This window comes from Saccostrea cucullata, unplaced genomic scaffold (genome assembly GCF_032062105.1).
Source record: "Saccostrea cucullata isolate Sc308-1 unplaced genomic scaffold, CSIRO_AGI_Scuc_v1 ctg78, whole genome shotgun sequence".
Taxonomy (NCBI): domain Eukaryota; kingdom Metazoa; phylum Mollusca; class Bivalvia; order Ostreida; family Ostreidae; genus Saccostrea; species Saccostrea cuccullata.
In genome coordinates, this window is record NW_026940638.1 from 250,179 (window position 1) to 272,500 (window position 22,322).

The 22,322-nt window shown below is 35.0% G+C and overlaps 1 protein-coding gene across 1 annotated transcript in view; it reads right to left on the reverse strand.

Moving 5' to 3' along the window:
• Positions 1 to 22,322, reverse strand: part of LOC134255887 (116 kDa U5 small nuclear ribonucleoprotein component-like) — a 27,183-nt gene continuing 4,861 nt past the window's right edge. Inside the window, exons 2-26 of the mRNA XM_062738476.1 lie at positions 13,235 to 13,369; positions 12,248 to 12,358; positions 12,026 to 12,062; positions 11,749 to 11,827; positions 9,886 to 9,961; positions 9,299 to 9,364; positions 9,138 to 9,173; positions 8,866 to 8,956; positions 8,643 to 8,725; positions 8,166 to 8,332; positions 7,792 to 7,919; positions 7,636 to 7,699; positions 7,408 to 7,498; positions 7,052 to 7,315; positions 6,459 to 6,652; positions 6,180 to 6,291; positions 5,910 to 6,050; positions 5,716 to 5,809; positions 5,444 to 5,534; positions 4,970 to 5,183; positions 4,362 to 4,449; positions 4,016 to 4,134; positions 3,536 to 3,630; positions 1,362 to 1,623; positions 1 to 204 (exon numbers count right to left, since the gene is read on the reverse strand). Coding sequence (XP_062594460.1) covers positions 109 to 204; positions 1,362 to 1,623; positions 3,536 to 3,630; positions 4,016 to 4,134; positions 4,362 to 4,449; positions 4,970 to 5,183; positions 5,444 to 5,534; positions 5,716 to 5,809; positions 5,910 to 6,050; positions 6,180 to 6,291; positions 6,459 to 6,652; positions 7,052 to 7,315; positions 7,408 to 7,498; positions 7,636 to 7,699; positions 7,792 to 7,919; positions 8,166 to 8,332; positions 8,643 to 8,725; positions 8,866 to 8,956; positions 9,138 to 9,173; positions 9,299 to 9,364; positions 9,886 to 9,961; positions 11,749 to 11,827; positions 12,026 to 12,062; positions 12,248 to 12,358; positions 13,235 to 13,357 — 2,922 coding nt within the window. The 5' untranslated portion in view covers positions 13,358 to 13,369 and the 3' untranslated portion in view covers positions 1 to 108. The remainder of the gene's footprint in view (positions 205 to 1,361; positions 1,624 to 3,535; positions 3,631 to 4,015; positions 4,135 to 4,361; positions 4,450 to 4,969; positions 5,184 to 5,443; positions 5,535 to 5,715; positions 5,810 to 5,909; positions 6,051 to 6,179; positions 6,292 to 6,458; positions 6,653 to 7,051; positions 7,316 to 7,407; positions 7,499 to 7,635; positions 7,700 to 7,791; positions 7,920 to 8,165; positions 8,333 to 8,642; positions 8,726 to 8,865; positions 8,957 to 9,137; positions 9,174 to 9,298; positions 9,365 to 9,885; positions 9,962 to 11,748; positions 11,828 to 12,025; positions 12,063 to 12,247; positions 12,359 to 13,234; positions 13,370 to 22,322) is intronic.

Here is a 22,322-nt window from a genome sequence, read left to right on the forward strand (position 1 = left end):
TATCTGTCAAATAAAATTTATTATTCATAATCATGGTCATGAAATGATAGTTTACAATGAATATTACATAATGTCTTTGTGATGATGTTAAAAACACACAGTCTGAGTCTACATTGGGTAACTCTGCATCACATCTTGTTTTGCTAACTCCAACAACATAGGGTCATCAAAGAACTTGTTGATGCTGACATCTTCACTCAGGCCCTACAATAGGTTCATAAACGTGAAAATTTAACTTCATAGCTAATATCCTGCCACATAAAATCTAACATTTAAGTCTAAACATGTAGGGAAAGTTATTTTGAGATGGAATTACAGATTCATTAAGCAGATAAGATGACAAAACGTCTACTGATCAGTGGAATGCAGACATTTTATTTGATTTTAATAAGCATTGAAATACAGGACTTACGACTTACAACCAAATTTACATTCTTCATATAACTTTTTAATAAACATTATATCAAAATTATTTTAATCTTTTTAAAAGAAATGTGGTAAGATGTTTTTAGGCAAATAATTTTGATGAGAAATACCAATTTTGCAAAATTTTACTATCATCTGAAGTTTTTGGTCTTAGTCGTAAGTTCTTTTGTAAAACGGGCCCCAGTACCATACTGTATCACAATAAATATTATAACACAAACAACATACATTACACCACTATTTTTTGCTGATTTTATTTCAATCCAGTAAAATAACCCCTAGGATAGTTTTATTATCGTTTTACTAACAGCGTGACAGTTTGCTTGATAGGGTGTGCTAAAATTTTGTATGCTGATTATCATTTTACTCATCGATTGGATGCTCGATTTCAATGGAATCATAATATTTAGCATATGAAAGACAGAACCCAGCAATACCAATAACAATACCGACCAATCGCATTGAATAAACAATTACATATGAACGGACAAAAAGTTTTACTTCCTATAATGATGATATTGATAGCTACATAGTATAGCAGCAGCAGAGTAGTCTTACTAATTCCATTCTTTAAATTCTTATATGTATTTTTAACCCACCCGGTCAAATCAAACGAAATATAATACATGCTTTTTGAAGACAGAAAACGGGCTTTGACTGACCACGTGTTGTTGCTGAATACAAATATCATACAGGTAAACAATCATTCAATGTGATTGGCCAGTATTATCGGGGTATTGTTGTATTCCGAGTTTCATATGTAAATCAGTATTGATTTCATTGATCCAATCGATGAGTAAAATGATAACCAGCACACAAAATTTTAGCACGCCCCATCAAGCAAACTGTCACGCTGTTTGTAAAATGATAATAAGCACTCAAAAAATCTTGACCTTTAGAATAATAGCACTGAAGTTAATCCAAATGAGACATACCTTTCTTCTTCGTGACTTGATCATGAATTCCCTGGCTAAATGTGTGGCGGGCTGAGCCTCTAGAGGTCGAATCAGAATGCTCTTATCCAGAGGATCTCCAGGGACGATCTGCCAGTGATGAAACACAGACAGACAGAAGGCCTGACCCTGAGTGTGAGTTCTCAGATCTGTCTCGAATCCAAACGAGTCGATGGCCGGAATAAAGGCCTTGATTGTGTACAGCGGGGAGCCTGGAACAGGTGCATCCTGGGTAACGTGACCTCTGGAAAAAGAGTCGAGATTACTCTGGTGTTATCTGATGAGAAATACATCTTTTTACAGAAAATGTAAATGTTATATGTAAAAACCAGAAGTCTCTGTCGAGACTGAAGCTCTACTGGTTTGTACTTAGAGCAAAGGAAGAGAAAAGTACTTAAGCAGTTGGAAATTGAAACTTTTCAACAGCAATAAATAGAATAATGATCCTTGACTAAGTCTCATTATGTTCTTAGTGCAGTCTACTTGCATGCCACATTTATTAGCCGGGCTTATTGCTCAAAGAGCAATTGCCGGCTTATGTGATCCTGTTCAAGGCAGGATGTTGACCCCATAGTCGCAATTTTAAAGTTACGTGCAAAAATATAGTTCTTACTCTCAACCGCTTTTGAGATAATACAAACGCTCAATAAAGCAACAAAAATAAAACGAAGTTTTATTTATATAAAATAAACATTAGTATTAATGACTTTGAAAACTTCATAAGTCAAAGAACATAGTGATTTTTGATAATTAGTGTTACCGTAGTTTTCTACACATACGAGGTAAAGCAGGAGAGGGAACCAGACTGGCCTGCATGTTTGTTTACATTCAGCTGCAGTACCAGATTAATTCTGATTCTGACAAAATCGGACTGTGGTATTAGGATTGAAAAACTCACTGTCAATGTCTTATCATTTATATTGATAGTTTTAAAAAAAAAAAATTCACCAGAATATAAACGTGATTCATGTAAGAAATCAATTCTACTCTGTAAATGAGCCCGACTCTCTGTACTTCTGAGTACTTTGATATTATAATCAGACTAAAATTGTATTTGGAGTAGCATTTTGAAAGAATTTCACAGAAATGTCTATTTTTAGTAACCACGGCAACACCGTTCATCGAAATCAAAAACCGATACACAGAATTATGTATCTTATTGTAGTCTACTTGTGTGCCAAGTTACATTGAATCAGACTAAAACTGTAGAAGGAGTAGCATTTTGAAAGAATTTCACAGAAATGTCTATTTTTAGTAACCACGGCAATACCGTTCATCGAAATCAAAAACCCATATACAGAATTGTGTATCTTAGTGTAGTCTACTTGTATGCCAAGTTATATTGAAATCAGACTAAAACTGTAGGAGGAGTAGCATTTTGAAAGAATTTCACAGAAATTTCTATTTTAAGTAACCACGGCAACACCGTTCATCAAAATCAAAAACCGATACACAGAATTATGTATCTTATTGTAGTCTACTTGTGTGCCAAGTTACATTGAAATCAGACTAAAACTGTAGAAGGAGTAGCATTTTGAAAGAATTTCACAGAAATTTCTATTTTTAGTAACCACGGCAACACCGTTCATCGAAATCAAAAACCGATACACAGAATTATGTATCTTATTGTAGTCTACTTGTGTGCCAAGTTATATTGAAATCAGACTAATACTGTAGAAGGAGTAGCATTTTGAAAGAATTTCACAGAAATTTCTATTTTTAGTAACCACGGCAATACCGTTCATCGAAATCAAAAACCCATACACAGAATTGTGTATCTTAGTGTAGTCTACTTGTATGCCAAGTTATATTGAAATCAGACCAAAACTGTAGGAGGAGTAGCATTTTGAAAGAATTTCACAGAAATTTCTATTTTAATTAACTACGGCAACACCGTTCATCAAAATCAAAAACCGATACACAGAATTATGTATCTTAGTGTAGTCTACTTGTGTGCCAAGTTATATTGAAATCAGACTAAAACTGTAGGAGGAGTAGCATTTTGAAAAATTGTTTACAGACAGACAGACGGAAAGACAGACAGACAGACGGACGGACGACGGACGCATTACTATCGCATAAGCTCTTCTGGTCTCTGACCAGTAGAGCTAAAAATGTGCAAAATCATTGATATATTATGAATTTGAATGTTTTACCTTCTTTTGGCTAGGACTGTGTACACGGCAGACACACAGTCGGCAGGAGCCATGACTTCTACAAAGTTGTAAGGCTCCATCATACGAGGGGTAGCCTGTGTTACATATTAAAATAACAAAATTATCCGTGAAACATGCAGCTTTAATCAGTTAAAATTTTAATGACTACTGTAGATTCCTTATTTTTTGCAAGTATTTATTCTTGCAAATGGGCTCTTCAACATCAAAGCGTGAGAATAATAATTCGCGAATGGATTGGTCAAGAGATTTTACATAGATTTCAGCACCATAAAAATAAGTGCAAGTAAAAAATTTAAATTCACCTATGGTGCTTCTCAGGAAATTACGTGATAATTAATTCCATGTTTATATTTAGGAATCTACAGAACTTCTAGGTACTGTTATTTGTATTTCTTTATGTATAAAACAATGTATAGATGAACAGGAACAGATTGGGTCTGAAAATTAAGATAAACTGACCATAAGGAAGGCTGAATAAGCCACTCGTCTGGCTGTAGGGATGATCTGACCACCACCTCTATGTAGCGGCTCTTGAGCGATCACAGCATCCAGAATCTTAAACTTCACATTCCTAATGGCTGAAACGTACAGAATGTCTTGTGTTAAGAAAAAAGTTTATCTTTCAACAGAGAAACACACATGTTGATTTTATCATATCTCTGTGTCCAAGATAAAGAACTTTCATGAATATTTACCTATTAAACTGCCAATACTGAGGATTTTTTACAAATGAACTTTGAAGATAAATCCTATTTATAGTGAACAACAAAACCTGTAGCGACACTCCCTGTCGTATTTTACTTACGTTCATCACAGAGTGGTCCCTCTCTCGTCGCCCACTGAAATCCCTGGACAATGCTGTCTTTGACAGCTCCAAGTAAACTCTTATCAACCTACAAAAATAATATTATCTCTCTTAGTTAAAGGATCTTTCTTCAAAGAGGAAATACCATGTCTTCCTTTTCATAATTTTAAAAATGATCAGATCAAAATGCTTCATTATGAGTGAGTCAAAAATATGCAAGAACAGGTAAAAAATCATCCCTGCAGAGATATCCAAGATCCATGGCTTAATGTGTTACTACAGTTACAATTTTTTTTATGCTTGTACTTCATTTTTCTCTTGCAAAGTTTAAATGAATCATTTCAAACTGAGATATATTATAGTATCTCAAAATTGCAGATATGTAAACCACCTTTGCGACAATGTCCTACTCTTCCAAAACCAATAATTTTCCTATCATCAATAATTTTAATTTGATTGAGCATCTTTTGAGCAGAATAAACTCTTGATTGACTAAAATCTCCCAAAATCAATCAAATTTTGGTCGTCTGTCAAGGAATACAATACTAAATGTTAGAAAAAATTCAAACTGTGATAACTTTATCCCAAAGTCGCTAACAAAATTATACCTCCGAGGGCAGGGTGTCATCTACTAGAATGTTTGGTCCTGTAGCGTCTGGACCAAAGGCCCAGATAGATCTGGCAGCTAACAGATCCCAGTCATACTTTGTCTGGAAGAATTCTCCCAGTCGTTTCCTAGGCCAGGTGATCTGTACCACTTCATTCTCTATGTCCTCAGCCAAACCCTTCTCCAGGGGTTCTGCGATCATTGTCAGCTTGTTTCTGTAGTAATAATTGTAAAACATGTTTTTAGTAAATATGTTTACAATGAATTGAGGCTTAAAGCGGAGTGATTTTCATTATAGTGGATCTCATGAGTTAAGGTTTATAATAAAACAAAATCCTATGTCCTAGCAGTTCCTTAAATGTAAGTTTTTTGTACAGTGTACTTCTGTTTATCATGTAAAAGCCTCCTGAATAAAATCCTCAAGGGAGAGAAATATGTTTGGTACATGGAAATTTATCTTAACTTAATCCTTTACCTTTTGTTTGGTGTCTCTGCAAAACACTTGAGTGAGGAAGTTTCAACCACGGTCTCACAGAAGGACACCACTGGATCTGCCACCTTAATATCTACAAACCACAAGATTACATACCAGCATAAATTACACACACCTTCCTGTATAGAATATTGCATTTATTTAAATTAATTACAAACATCAAAATACATATAAAGTATAGAAAATAATGGTAATCTAATACCTGACTGTATCATAACTAGAAGACAATGTCTATTGTATTATGTATTTCTTACCTATCTCTGAGTACATCTTCCTCAGATCGTGCATCACACAGTCCAGGTACAGCTCACCTGTCCCCAGGATAATGTGTTCCCCAGACTCCTCTACCTACAAACAAAGTCATAATTAAACTGAGTAGTCTTTAATACTTCATCAAACATTAAGTCTTTCAAATATGGGAATCCCCTATTCATATCTGCATGTATACCTTAGTGGTAAGGAGAGGGTAACTCTTGTTGACTTTACGTAATCCATCCAACATTTTGGGAAGTTCTGAAGGATTAACTGGTTCCACCGCAATCTTGATGACAGAACTTGTATTGAACTTCAATGGCCGAAATATATACACCTACAGAGAGAAAAAGGACAGGTATATCTCTACCCCTATTTTTCACAGTCAAAATAGGCATCTTTCTATTGATCTCCTTCATTATTTTTTATGATTGAATTACAAGAAAAATAAAATTAAGATAATCACCTCATCAGAATTAGAGACATCGGTTATTGTTGATGTCTTGACAATGGGTTGGTCAATGCCTTCTATGAGAATCCAGTTCCCAGCTGGCACTCGGTTGACCTCCACTTTGTATCTGAAACAAAGAAAGTTAAGGTTTAATTTCATAATCACTTTGAGAGAAAATTTAAACAATTCTAGTACAGTTCTTGTATTAAGAATGTACAAGAAAACACTGTATTTATGTGCTAGAACTTACATTCAATTCAGTGTCAATTTCACATGCTATTCAAGAAATAATACCTAGCCTCAGAAACCCAGAGTCGTCCCACTTGTCCAAATCTGGAATCCTCTTCATCCTGTAGTGAGTAATTTTCTCCAAGGATCCGGACTTCTTGATTAGCAAGGAGAGTTCCACTGATAATCCGACCCAACACATGAAAACTGGTCGCGTCCTGAGTAGGGTAGAGTTTGGTTGTATGAATCATCAGTGGACCCTGCAATTAATGTTCATATTGTAATGATTTTATTATAACTTCTACCTATTCAGAACAACAGGAATTAGCAGCAATTCAAACTATTTCCAGATGCATTCTAAATCTGAAATCAACTAATTTGTCATAAATTATCTTCCATCATACAAGTATTATGCTAGATGCATTTTTTCCTTTTTCAAGATATTAAGCATTCAGTTACAGAAAGCTAATGGACTGCAATTAATTTGTTGAATCAAATATGCATTTTATACCAGAAATAAATGAGAACGCAATCTTAGATTTAAAAAAAATCTGTTCTTTAAAATCTGTTCTCCAGAAAAGAAATGCTTGCTGTGTAGTAATTTTTGATAGAGAATTGACCATTATTTTTGTTCTTCACAAATAGGTCACTAGACTTACATCTGGGTCACACTGACACATATTATCCACCAGGTCACTATCCGAGGGCCCTGTGTAAATATGCTCTATTTTAGCCTGGGCATTGCCCACAGGGGATTTGATAAAGTTCACACACATGTCCACAAATCCTGCAAAATCTCCAAAGAAGCGATTACAGACAAGCCTTAGAAGCGGTCGGATGTTCAACTTTCTTTCTTCTTTCGTAAGTGAAATTCCAAGCTCATCACAGAGTCTGGGTAGACACTCATCTACATCTCCAACAACCTACAACAAAAACAGAGATTATTAACCTTGAGAAGAGCTTCAATGCACATAATGTACAATTGTACGAAACAATGATAGTAATAGTGTAATACCTGTGCAAAAATCTTGTACAAAGGCTCCAGAACAAACTCCACAAAGCTTCTTTGAGATGAACTGGAGGGAGGTTTCTTTGTGAATTTTCTTCTGCAAAATCAACAGGAAATTTATTAAATGGGATGGACATGTGCTGCTCCAATGTACTGAATATGTATCTAATAAATTTCTATATTGAAATAGATTAAGATTTAAGATTTAATTTAAGGACATTATTTTTGACTTACGTTTTACTGTTGAAGTAAATGTCACCCCAAAGTCTTCTTGCAAATTCTTTGTCATTTATTCCACCTTAAACAAATTGACAATATTTCAATGCAAAGTGCATTAAAAAAAATTGGGAAAACTCAGAATGGGAAATAAATGGATTTTATTCCACTTACCAAAGGAATCACTATAGATCTTGGCAAAGGATCCTAGTGTAAAACAGAACCTATAGTATGAGCTGGCAAAGCACACATTTCCCAGCAATGGAGACACCATGGATCCAGTCTCGTCCTCAGAGTACACACTACAAACACGGACCACGCCGTTAATACAGGTAATTCAAATAGAAGACAGGATTTGCCATTGAAATAATCCTATTTTAAAATTAAACTTATTAAATGTAACACATTTATAACAAAATAACATGCAAAATTATTAAAGAATTTTTACCATTTCACCTGCTTTCAGAGTTCACCTCTAAATCTATAACACCCACCCACCCCCCAAATTTCTCCCTCAAAATTTTGTCCCATTCCCCACCCCATCTCACCTGATAAGTGAGTTGACCTCCTCCAGAGTGTGTCGTAATTTGTAGTATGCATCTGTGGGTGGGAGCTTTAGTTCCAGAATGAGGCGGTCAATCTTGTTCAGACAAATTGTGACAGGTAGTTTCTCTTGCACAGCATGCTTCAAAAGTCGCTCTGTGTTCAACATTATCTACATGGAAAAAAAAAGAATCATATAAGAAAACAACAGGCCCACGGGCCTTAAAGGTCACCTTAGTATCGTGTAAGAACTTTCAAACAAATAAATTTGCTTCGTGTTTTAAACAAGAGGCCATGAAATTTACAATTCATAATTTTGAAAGAGGCAGAAGTTACTGGGTTACTCACATGACCTAAAAAGACACACCCATGCAGATACTTTTACATTCTCTTGTAAATCATTCATGAACTTTTTTTCAGTGTGGTTTGTAATTATCTATAGTGTTTGATGAACATGATGAGGATAAGAATTAGGAACTTACTCCCTCAGCTGCATCAATAAATATAACCACGCCATCACTCAGTCGGAATGCTGCTGTTACCTCATCAGAAAAATTCACATGTCCTGTTGCAGAAAGAAAAATATATTTAAATTAAGAGCACTGCTTGTTACAAGCAATTCTAACAATTGCAAAAGGAAAGTAAGACAACATACTTAACTTATTAAAATTTAACACTTTTAAAGATGTAAGGATTTTTGCTCACCAGGAGTATCAAAGAGATTCATCAGGAATGATTTATTTCGTGAATCAGGGAGGACTACAGTAACTGGGGAAGCCTTTATACTGACCCCTCTCTGTAAAGCATGAATACATGTGTCTACTAATCAAGACTAAAAGTATTATAATCGCATTAAACAATATTTTTTAATGATATCAGCGATTAAAAATATCTGATTAATATTTTGAAGAAGTTCCAAATTCATGTGAAAGTTAAATTAAGCGAGACCTCTGTTTTGTCTTGTAACTTTTTTTTACCTCTTGCTCTGTGAAGAGAGTGTCTGTGTAGCGTATCTGAAACATGAAAAAAGGTTAGAAAACTCACATTTGAACAATTTTTTTTTTTTTACAGAAAAAACCATTTTCAGTATGTCTTCTCTGGAAATGTTAACAGATTAAGGAGACTACAGAATACTTACATCTTTGTCGTCTTTACTGTAGATCTCTGGATGTGTTTGCTCAATCAGACAGTCCACAAACGAGGTCTGTAAGTAGTATGTTACATACGATCAATTCTCAATGGTACTTATATACACAAATTAATAATATTACCACTCTTATAAAGAAAACTGTTTAAGGATAATATTTTTTTTTTACTTTTTGAGTCATTTAAAAGTAAGTGAAAACTCTATAATCCCATATCTGTGCAATCTCAATTTCTACCTCTATTTTCATTCCCATATGGTTAACTTCCTTTTTTTAACACTTATTCAATACCCTGCCAAAGCCGACCAAAAAAATTTTTTTTCCAGGACATGTCAAATTAGTCAGTTTTAACTATACGAAAAAAGTGTAATGTCACAAAAGTGAGCAAGTTTCTTTTGTGGTCAGCAATAGAGATGATCTGATGAAAATTTTGGGGAAAAAATGACTGGCTTACTAACTTTGACTCTAATTTACTAAAAAATTAATATATTTACTCTCTGTCTCTCCCTTTAAACAGTGACTATGTAATGATTAGGAATTCTGATTTTAAGCTAATCGTGGATCACCAGACCATACTAACTTTGCCATGGTGAAGATGTCCACACAGTGTAACATTCCTTATCAGTTCTGGGGTGTCCATCAAATCTGCCAAAAACCTGAAAACAAAATAATTACATCAATAACAAGTAGAATGAAAGAAAAGGTGAGCAAGCTCACATACCCCAAGCTCCCCTAAATCTCAAAGTGCTGAAAATCCCAGAAGAAAATAAAGGAATCAGAATTTCCCACTTATATGTACATCTACAAATTGTGTCCTAAATACCTGCAAAGTTTGATGAAATTCTGTGCAGTGGTTTATGAGGAGTTGCGCACAACCTGTTCACCACTATATTCAAGATATCCCCAAAAATCTAAGTTGTAAAGTGCCGAAATTCCCAGAAAAATAAAGGAATCGGAATTTCCTGGTAACATCTACACACTGTGTCCTAAATATCTGCAAAGTCTGACAAAATTCTGTGCAGCGGTTTATGAGGGGTCGCGCTGACAAAATGTTCATCTGTATATTCAAGGTATGGCCAAAAATCTAATCTGAAAAGTGCCAAAATTCCCAGAAAAATAAAGGAATCAGAATTTCCTGGTAATATGCACATCTACACACTGTAACCTAAATATTTGCAAAGTCTGACGAAATTCTGTACAGCGGTTTATGAGGGGTCGCGCTGACAAAATGTTCATCTGTATATTCAAGGTATGGCCAAAAATCTAATTTGAAAAGTGCCAAAATTCCCAGAAAAATAAAGAAATCGGAATTTCCTCGTATTATGCACATCTACACACTGTTCCCTAAATATCTCAAAAGTTTGACGAAAATCTGTGCAGCGGCTTATGAGGAGTTGCGCTGACAAAATGTTCATCTCTATATTTAAGGTATGGCCAAAAATCTAAGTTGAAAAGTGTGGAAATTCTAAGAAAAAATAAAGGAATCGGAATTTTCTGGTAATATGCACATCTACATATTGTGTCCTAAATATCTGCAAATCTGACGAAATTCTGTGCAGTGGTTTATGAGGAGTTGCGCTGACAAACTGTTCATCTGTATATTCAAGGTATGGCCAAATGCCTAAGTTAAAAAGTGCGGAAATTCCCAGAAAAAATAACGGAATCGGAATTTCCTGGTAATATGCACATCTACACATTGTGTCCTAAATACCTGCAAAGTTTGACGAAATTCTGTGCAGCGGTTTATGAGGAGTTGCGCTGACAAACTGTTCATCTCTAAATTCAAGGTATGGCCAAATGCCTAAGTTAAAAAGTGCGGAAATTCCTGGAAAAAATATTGGAATCAAGAATTTCCTGGTAATATGCACATCTACACATTGTGTCCTAAATACCTGCAAAGTTTGATGAAATTCTGTGCAGCAGTTTATGAGAAGTTGCGCTGACAAACTGTTCATCTCTATATTCAAGGTATGGCCAAATGCCTAAGTTAAAAAGTGCGGAAATTCTCGGAAAAAATAATGGAATCGGAATTTCCTGGTAATATGCACATCTACACATTGTGTCCTAAATACCTGCAAAGTTTGACGAAATTCTGTGCAGCGGTTTATGAGGAGTTGCGCTGACAAAAAAAAAGGACTGACTGACTGACTGACACTATGACTGACTGACTGACGGACGGGTCAAAAACATTATACCTCACGCAACTAATGCGTGGGGTATAATAAGATGCATAAAACATTTGCAGTAAAACACTGTTAAAAAACACTATAAAATCTATCTGTAGAATGAGATACATTAAACATTTCAAAACACTGATTTATTCCATGAATAACGATGCCCAGGACACTTTATAACAACAGTCAGTACGGTGATTGTGACTTATCTGAGAGCTTATGAAATAAAGTGCCTAGAACACAACAGTCATCACAATGTGAGAACTTACTCCATGTTGTAGGTAGTTGCAGGTAAATCCTGTTCTGTCATGGCAAATTTCTTCTTTTTCACTGGAGCAATGATTGGTTCTGCAAAGGTATGCAAGAGTCAGAATCAGACATGGTTTTATTTCCTATACTTGCTGACGACTAGATATTTTTAAAGAATGAGAGTGGATTCCATTCTGTGGAGAAACTAGTAGTTAGCATGAGATGTAGATATGCTACCACTGTAGCTTAGAAATCAATCTTTGTCATCATTTTAAAACTAATTTTTTTTATTTTTACCTGTCAGAGGTTGGGTATCTTCCTCTTGAACGATGGTCTGTAAAAACATTCAGTAAAAAGTTTTATAAAAGTCTAACATTGGTATAAAAAAAAGATTAAATGTAAAATCTAAGTATGACACAAAAAAAATTGTTTGCAGGATGATAAAACTCGTTGAATTATTTGAATTATGTAAAATGTGTGAATAACTCAGTAATTTCCCTGAACATTTGTACCACTGACCTCGACTTCTGGTCCGTAAACCTCCTCCGCCGTGGGGTAATACTTCTTGTCCTCGTGAAGAACCACCTGCATCTCGTTCTGATCATCATCTTGTTCCATTTCATCATCATCCTGAAAACATCAGTCAAATTATTCATTACCAACTCATCAACATTTTAATCCATAAAATCTTGACAATGACCAGATTTACAACTTTTTAACTATATATCTAATTTTAAATGAAAAGTTCTAGATACTTTACTGTACATACTTTGTTTCTACGGAGAGAACTGTCATAGGCATTTTATGTCTGCTGTTCATCGTTTTTTGTTTATTCATTAATTAAAGAAACATGTTTTGGGAATAAAATGGATTTTTTTTAAGCATTGAATTCATATTTTTGGCTGTCTTCGGTCCTATAACACACCTGGCCGTGCCGACAAATTGAATACCGCGCGTTAGCATGGTATGATAAATTTGTCGGCACGGCCAGGTGTGTTATAGGACCGAAGAAAGCCAAAAATATGAATTCAATGCTTATATTTACATTCTCTAATTTTCCTGCTTCATAATTACTTATTTCGTTAATCTTTAATGCGAATTTAGCGCCTTTCAAAACTGAAGTGGTTAATAGACGTAAGAGCTGTTTGTGACGTCAGATGACGTTGTAAAGTTAAAAAACGCAAACAAACATTGCGAGGGGAAAAAGTGACAAATTAATTTTAAACGCACATTTGTAGTAATTTTACGTTAATTTAACAGGATGATAATTTTTGCTTAAATTGAGTCAACATATTGTACATTTTGGTGTTCCTAGATTATAGAAAATGCATATAGTTCCTACTGTGTATTCTAACGCGCGGTGACAAGGTTTCGCATGTGTTACAGAAATTTGAATGTGGTGGATTTCTAATGAATTTCATAAGAGAAATACACAGAATGTAAATATTTCAAGTTTAATAATTCCAACTCGGAGGTAACAGATTGATGACAAGGATCTCCACTTACATCTCCATATTCCCTGTCGACTTGTTCTTCTCTTTCATCATCAGAATCCTCTTCATCATCATCATCACTGTCTAGTTCTGGACCAATATAATTCCCAAACTCATCATACAAATCCTGGTCCATGACTTATGTTGACTATAAAAATAAAAACACTGGTAGAAACAATTCACATACAAAATAGGAATTGTGGATTTTTTTTTTAATATTTTGCAAATGTGAATGAAAATTGTTACATTTGGCGCCCATGTAGGGACCCAGGTGTTCTCTGGCAGGTGAGAGTGACTGCCCCTAGGACTTTGCCCCACGGTTGTAGGCACTTCAAAAGATGAAGTAATCTCATTCTCTTTAGGGGGACAATGTAGTATTGTAAGATACACAGCTTCCTACTAGCTTGGACTAGTAGGTTAACCCTTTAGCTCAGTAGGAAGAGCACTAGACTGGCAAGCCAGAGCCCCCAAGTTCAATCCCCAGCAGAGGCAAATAAAATGTCTCTTTAACAATATTTATCCATGCCTCATAGCTAGTTACTCAAACACTAGGAATACATCTTTTGCTTAATAAAAGTGCTTAATATAAGTGCACAGCAATGTATAAGCTATTTCTTTGGTTTTCTTTTTTAAACATCCCTTGTATATTTACTTCAGATATTTTGTCTTTAATAAATGAAAACAAAAATAGTGAAAACTCCATTGAAATAGCTTAATAAAGCTCCCCGAGGTAGGTAAATAAAGCTACGATAGGTAATACCTTGATAAATGAACTGATTGTAACATACTTGGACCTGTTCAGGTCCAGTCCAAAGACTATTTCTACCTACGTAGCTATTAAAAGCTACGTAGGTATTTAAACCTACCCAAAGTAGCTATTTTTACCTACTTTCTGCTTCACTTGCAATTTGTGGTCAAACGCAGGAACGGCGCAACATGGTGAGCACTGAATTTATTGATACAGTCACACTGATGATGGAGTTGACAAAAATTTGGCCAAAAAATGATTACTTCGTATATTATCAATTTTGCATAGAAAGTAATGTAAAATTGCCCATTCAGGAAGTAATCGTTATTTGGTCAAAATTTTGTCGTATTCATCATTAGTGTGACTGTATAAAAAAATATGGTATTTACCATGTTGCGCCGTTCAGTCCTTTGGCCACAAAATGTAGATAATACAAAAAGTAGGTAAAAATAGCTACTTTGGGTAGCTTTAAATACCTACGTAGCTATTAATGGCTCTGTCCCCTACAGTGATGATTTTCCTAAATGTTGATGCGATTGTCCATCGTGAACACGTGTTTAATCAACAGTAAACGGATACAATTTCTTCGATTTGAGCTCATCTCGTTGAATCGACCCAAAGAGAACGGAAGTTGACAAAATTGCAAGGGCAGATAATGATTGTATAGGGAAAACTCAGAGGGTAATCGAAAGCGAATGGTAACATCCAAGGATTTCCAGCTTCGTGGAGAAAAATGTTTACCGACAAGAAAAAGACAGTGAAAAATGATAAATACGGGCTGAAGTTTAGTTTCACAGGCTAAATTGTCATTGGAAAGACTCATTTAATATATAAGTAATTTGTTACATAATTTAAAAGCGCGCTATATGCTATACAACGATTATCGCCCTTGCGTTGTTACCATGCAACCATGTCAACTTCCGTTCTTTTTGGGTCGATTTAGCGAAATGAGCTCAAATCGAAGAAATTGTATCCGTTGACTGTTGATTAAACGACTGACAATCGCATCAACATTTAGGAAAATCATCACTGTAGGGGACAGAGCCATGATACCAAAATAAATTAATGGTTTAGAGTCCAGAAATAGGCGCTGAAGTGGGCGGGGGTATTTTTTCCAAGATGGGAGCTTGCGTCCCTTATAGAGTTTAGTATATAGGTGTGATACGTCTTTTTTAAACATGGTTTTTCTTGCCTGAAAGTGTCAGGATCTTTATTTTAACAACTTTTAAATGTATTTAAAGAAGATTCAAAATTTTTAAAATTTATTTTACATTTAACAATCCCGAAGACAAGCCCCTATGGTTTACTGTACCTAATGTAGATATGGCAAGAAATTGGTACTGCGTTTTTAGGTGATACTTTTGTACCCTAGGGTACACCCTTATTAAATGTATGAAGAAAAGGTTACAAAAAGGGTACACTATTTATTCCTACTGAAAACGAAAGTAGATGCTTCCCAGTGGTAGGAAGACTGTAACATCTATATAAGTCAAATTAAAAATAATGGAGCCGATGCTCAGGGTACCAGTGGGTACAAAGGGTACACATGGGTACAGCAGGTTACAACACTATAAGAAATGGATACAAGGGTTTAGAAGGCTGAAATTTTCTAAATTATTTGAAAATAATGGAGCTGATGCTCAGGGTACAGTGGGTACAAAGGGTACACATGGGTACAGCAGGTTACAACACTATAAGAAATTGATACAAGGGTTTAGAAGGCTGAAATTTTCTAAGTTAAAATTAAAATTAATGGAGTCGATGCTAAGGGTACAGTGGGTACAAAGGGTACACATGGGTACAGCAGGTTACAAAACTATAAGAAATGGACACAAGGGTTTAGAAGGCTGAAATTTTCTAAGTTAAAATTAAAAATAATGGAGCCGATGCTCAGGGTACAGTGGGTACAAAGGGTACACATGGGTACAGCAGGTTAATTACAACACTATAAGAAATTGATACAAGGGTTTAGAAGGCTGAACTTTTCTAAGTTAAAATTAAAATTAATGGAGTCGATGCTAAGGGTACAGTGGGTACAAAGGGTACACATGGGTACAGCAGGTTACAAAACTATAAGAAATGGACACAAGGGTTTAGAAGGCTGAAATTTTCTAAGTTAAAATTAAAAATAATGGAGCCGATGCTCAGGGTACAGTGGGTACAAAGGGTACACATGGGTACAGCAGGTTACAACACTATAAGAAATGGACACAAGGGTTTAGAAGGCTGAAATTTTTTAAGTAAAAATTAAAAATAGTGGAGCCGATGCTCAGGGTACAGTGGGTACAAAGGGTACACATGGGTACAGCAGGTTACAACACTATAAGAAATGGATACAAGGGTTTAGAAGGCTGAAATTTTCTAAGTTAAAATTAAAAATAATGTAGCAGATGCTCAGGGTACTCACTGGGTACAAAGGGTACACATGGGTACAGCAGGTTACAAAACTATAAGAAATGGATACAAGGGTTTAGAAGGCTGAAATTTTCTAAGTTAAAATTTAAAATAATGGAGCCGATGCTCAGGGTACAGTGGGTACAAAGGGTACACAAGGGTACAGCAGGTTAATTACAACACTATAAGAAATGGATACAAGGGTTTAGAAGGCTGAAATTTTCTAAGTTAAAATTTAAAATAATGGAGCCGATGCTCAGGGTACAGTGGGTACAAAGGGTACACATGGGTACAGCAGGTTATAAAACTATAAGAAATGGATACAAGGGTTTAGAAGGCTGAAATTTTCTAAGTTAAAATTAAAAATAATGGATACAAGGTTTTAGGAGATTGGAATTTTTGAATCACTTGAAATTTGACTCCCGATCATTATTCTTTGAAAGTCATTAATCTTCTTTACACCAGCAACTCAGATGGCATTTTAATTTACATGCAGAATGTACATAACTATGATAAGCTCTGGAATGTTCCCACAAAACAACTTCTGTCTTACTGTTTGGCTTAATAAGAAACTTTCATAAGTCCATTTTTATATTTAATGACAAAATTCCTTAATCTAAGCATATTGCTAATATATCAATACATGTATTACAAAATTGTATAGTGATACGATATTTTTTGTCATTGTATCGCAATATATTGTAATATCGATATTATGTCCCAGCCATATTGGTCACATTATCCAGTGATGGGGTATACTATGAGAAACCCATGTCATCTGGTGAATCGATGGGGGTCATCGGTAGAAAATACTGGTAAGATGTAGTTAAAAATCAGCAATGTCTCCACCAATGCCCCACATATCTCCTCTTCGGCAATCCATCATTAACACATCTTAAATGCAAAGATTGGCTGATGTATGGCCGATCAAGTGTCCGTTGAATCTGATGCCGTTGGGGGTTGAGTGGGCAACAGACATCAGCCGATCATTGGTCCATGTTCAAACAAACATTGGCCCATAGACGACAGACTAACCAATAGGGGTGGGACGATATACCGATACACCGATACATATCGATATTTTCCTCTAAGATACGGTTTACGATACAAGCATTCAAATATCGGTACGAAACGATACACGAACGACCTATCCAAAAGTTGAAAATGAAAGTACCTGTACTTGAAAATGGCGGCCTGTACGAAGCGAAGAGATGGTTTTGATACTGAAAACACACTTGAGAACTGATAAGTCGTTGATTAGGGGTAATACGTTTTCACTTTTAAGCAGCCTCGGTAGATTGGACAAGAAAAGGTCAGTGTGCAAAGCGTGCTATTCACAGAAAAGTATCGTTTCCAGAACATTTGATATTATTAATTGTTATTCCATTCATACTTTTTTTTGTAATCTCAACTTGGCTACAGACTTTCAGCAATTAATAATAATGTAAATGTGATTTTTTTTAAAATGGATTTTTAGTCAGTGTTCGTTGGTAAACTACACAACTATTTGTAAACAACTTGTTAATAGAAATTTGGTAGTATGTACAATTGTCCTGTACTATTGTTTTTATAAAGTTTTAGTCAATGAAGTTGATGAACTTCATTTCTTCAAGTATTAATTTCATAGCACACATGATTTGATATAGAATAATTTTTTGAATTAATGTCAAGACCAAAAAAATTAAATAAAATACTAATTCCTTTTGAATAGTTTTATAATTTATCATGTTGTGTTAATGTCAAGATAAAAAAATGAAATAAAATACTATTTTTTAAAATAGTTTTATGATTTATCATAATATCGAGATACGTATCGTATCGTGCCAATATATCGAGATACGTATCGTATCGCAAGATCTGTGTATCGTCCCACCCCTACTAACCAATGTATGAGCAATGTAATATACATTTTTACATTGACCGGTTACCCTAAAACATCATTTTAAGATTAGCAATTCAACACTGGGCTTTTGTAAGTCCGGCCGGCAACCACACCATTTTTATCAAAAAACGCATCGGTTGCCCATAGTATATACCCCATCGCTGGATAATGTGACAGATACTTTAAGGTCTACTAGGCGGATGTGGACCCATATCTTGGGGCATCGCTCACACTACAGATTACCTCCAATTACCACTATGTCTATGGCCACCGGCAGGGAAATGTGAATATGATTTTGGAAACCCATGTCAAAAAAGCCGTACCATATACCATATAAGGCGTCACGAGATCTGTGCATTTGTTTAGATCTAGGTCATATGGGCCTTCAGAAAATCCCCAGATGTAACTGTGGATGCCAAAACGGTGACTGAAACCAAACTATATTAAACCTCCCATTGCTTTACATTAATGCTTAGTTTTAGAATTTTAAAAGTTAAAATGTACAATATTCAATGGTAATTTAATCTAGTAGCTAAGTTTGCACAATCTGAGAAAGAATTTAGTTAAAATAAAACTTTCACTAACACAGTGATGTCACAATTAAAATATAAACTATAAAGGATTAGTGAATGTCATTCAAATGAACCTAAACTCTTTCATCATGTTCATTGTCAACATTGCACTACAGGAAGATCATGAAAATTGGAAAATTGACTTATTTATTCTAGATTACATGTACACTTACTGCATTTAGTTCAAAAGTGATGAAATTATCCCAGACTGACATAAATACAATTCCAATTTAATAATAATGTTATGTTTGTGTCCCCTCAATAATAACGTCCTAGAGCAAATTAGATGAAACCACACTAACAAGTGTTTCCATTTATCTAAATTATCATTTTTCAAATTCTATTTTATAGGTACTTTGACACAGATTTGAAGTTATTATTTTCTCTATAATATTACGACTTGAAAGTGCAAGGATGTGTCAATCAAACCTGCCAAAAAATTTGAAGTTTTCATAACTTTTAAATGAAATAAGATTTTTAAATAGTTTTTGTGTGAAATGCTATTAAAATATGTAAGTCGTGATATTATAGAGAAAATATATAAATATACATGTACATGTAGATAAAAACATTATATATGCATGCATGTTTAATAATTGGATCATATCATATGCTATTTTTTGTTAACAAAGGCGTGCTCTTCAAATGATAGGGAATTATTCCAGTATGTGTACATCTATTTCGCCAAATCCTGTTTTGTGAACTGTTATTTTTATATACTTTGGACTAATTTTGACACATGTTTGCCAATTATTGAAATCCTAGTATTTCCGTGCAAAGTAAAGCAGTTTGACTTAGAGAACACTCAATCATCCACATACTAGTAGTTCATTGAATTTTCTCTCCCCAGCAAACACATTCTCTCTCTCCATAAGAAGTTTTGGATATGCAGTCGCAATATTTAGTTTCTTCCTAAGTCATCGATTTACCTTTCCTAAAGTTACGACATAACTTAGGAATATCCTAAGATAAGATGAGGTTAGTGAAACAGATAAGTAATGAACTTAGGAAAAAGTTCCTTCCTAAGATATAACTAAGTCCTAAGTAGGCTTTGTGAAACGGGCCCCTGGCATTTTCATCATGATTTCAAAAGCATGCACACAGTGCCTGAAGTTGAACAATTATAGTAGAAATACAGTGGGGCTTGTAAATTTAGGTTTGCACCAATCCAATATGGGGATTATGTTTATTATACCCCCGCTTGAAAAGTGGGAGGGTATATAGTAATCGGTATTTCCGTCCGTCCGTCTGTTACGCTTTGGGGTACCCAACTCGTATCCGCAACTCCTCTCATACCACTGAAGGAAATGTAATGAAACTTTCACAGGATCTTTATTACATATTGCCATTGTGCACCTCTTATTTTACTTTTTGATCTGACATATATTTTGGATTTTCCAGAGCAAAACATGGACACAGCCATTTTATTCATATGGGAGGGGGGGGGGGTATCATTTAATGAGCTCATTTCTCACATACCTCTAGTTTTTTAGCAGTTTTTATTCATTTCTTTCTCAGTATTTTGAAATCTATAGCTAGCTAGCTAAAACATTTTCTAAAACATAATCTTCTTGAATCTTATCTGAGGTTGATTGAATATCTTAATAAAAAAAATAATTTTCCTCTCTTTCTCTCTATGTTTTGTTTCGCTATATTTATAAGTTCTTGTTTCCTGTCGCAAAGAAAAAAGTGGAGAAGGAGACATGGAGTCACTGATATAAATATCTAATATTGTATAAAGTTCTAACAATATAAAACCATCAAATCCCCCCAAAATTTAATTTAGTTTTCATAGTCTTAAAAACAAGAGGCCCACGGGCTTTATAGGTCACCTGAATTTCATGGCCTCCGGTTTAAAACATGAACCAAATATAATTGTTTGAAAGTTGTTGCACAATACTCAGGTGACCAAAAATATAATCCATTTTCACTATATAATCTATAGAGCCCCGCCTAGCACTAGAATCCCTGACCCTGGGGGCATAAAATTCACAAATCTGGAAGAGGCACTCTTGCTCATCATAACTATGTGCTTAGTTAGTTTATTTAATACCCAGAAGCAGAGAAGAAGATTTTCAAAGAAATAATGCATTTTCACTATATAATCTACAGAGCCCCGCCCTAGCACTAGAACCCCTGACCCTGTGGCCATGAATTTCACAAATCTGGAAGAGGCACTCTTGCTCATCATAACTATGTGCTTAGTTAGTTTATTTAATACCCAGGAGCAGAGAAGAAGATTTTCAAAGAAATAATGCATTTTTACTATGTAAAATATAGAGCCCCGCCCTAACACCAGAACCCCTGACCCTGGGGCCATAAAATTCACAAATCTGGAAGAGGCATTCTTGCTCATCATAACTATGTGCTTAGTTAGTTTATTTAATACCCAGGAGCAGAGAAGAAGATTTTCAAAGAAATAATGCATTTTCACTATATAATCTATAGAGCCCCGCCCTAGCACTAGAACCCCTGACCCTGGGGCCATGAATTTCATAATTTTGGTAGAGGACTCAATGCTCATTACATTCATGCCAACAGTTTCCTTGCTTGATGTCCAGGAGTAAAGAAGAAGGTTTTTAAAGATTTCATTAATTTTAGTGGTTTTGGCCCCACCCCTCAGGCCCCAGGGGGGCGGGGACCATGAAATTCACAATTTTTGTTCCCCTTCACCCATAGATGCTGTATACCAAATTTGGTTGAAATTGGTTCAGTGGTTATAGAGAAGAAGCTGAAAATGTTCAAATGTTAACACACGACTGACGATGGACGACGACGGACGAAAGCAGATAGCAATAGGTCACCTGAGTTACTCAGGTGACCTAAAAATTGAGGAAATTTTTCACTTTTGGGGGGGGGGGTGTTAATAACTTAAATTTAATTCTTATGTTTGTAATTAACTGTCATTATTGGTGGACATGTATGTACAATACTGATTTGTGTATCACATGAACATCGGTCACTCTTGATTTTTGTTTGTTTTTTTTTTTACATGTTCTGGCTTAAGGAAGAATGCCACACCATTTTATATGTATATATTTTTTTTGTAAAACTTAATTATAATAAAATTTATTTACATGCCAAAGGTGCTTGATGTTTTAAACTTTCTTGATTTTCATAAAAATATTCCAGTTACTTTGTATAATACATAGTGGATTTTTTATTTATGAAAAGAAAGGTTTAAAACATCAAGTGGCCCAGTGTTACATGCTGTAGTAAGGAAGGGGGTCACATACTTTATAAATTTAACAAATGTTTAATTTGTTATTCAAAACCTTTATTCCAACGGGGGAAATGGTGAAAAATATGTACATGCAATGTAGACCAAAATCTGGTTCAAAATAATTGTGAACCCTAGCTCCTCTAAACAAGTTTACCTCATTGCAAATTGAAAGACCCTTTCTACTTTTCACACCTTTCCTGAACATGACAAAAGAACTGTATATTTCTTGTATATTCTATGCGAATTGGAAGGTTTTACAGTTTGACACCTGGTCAGGAGAAC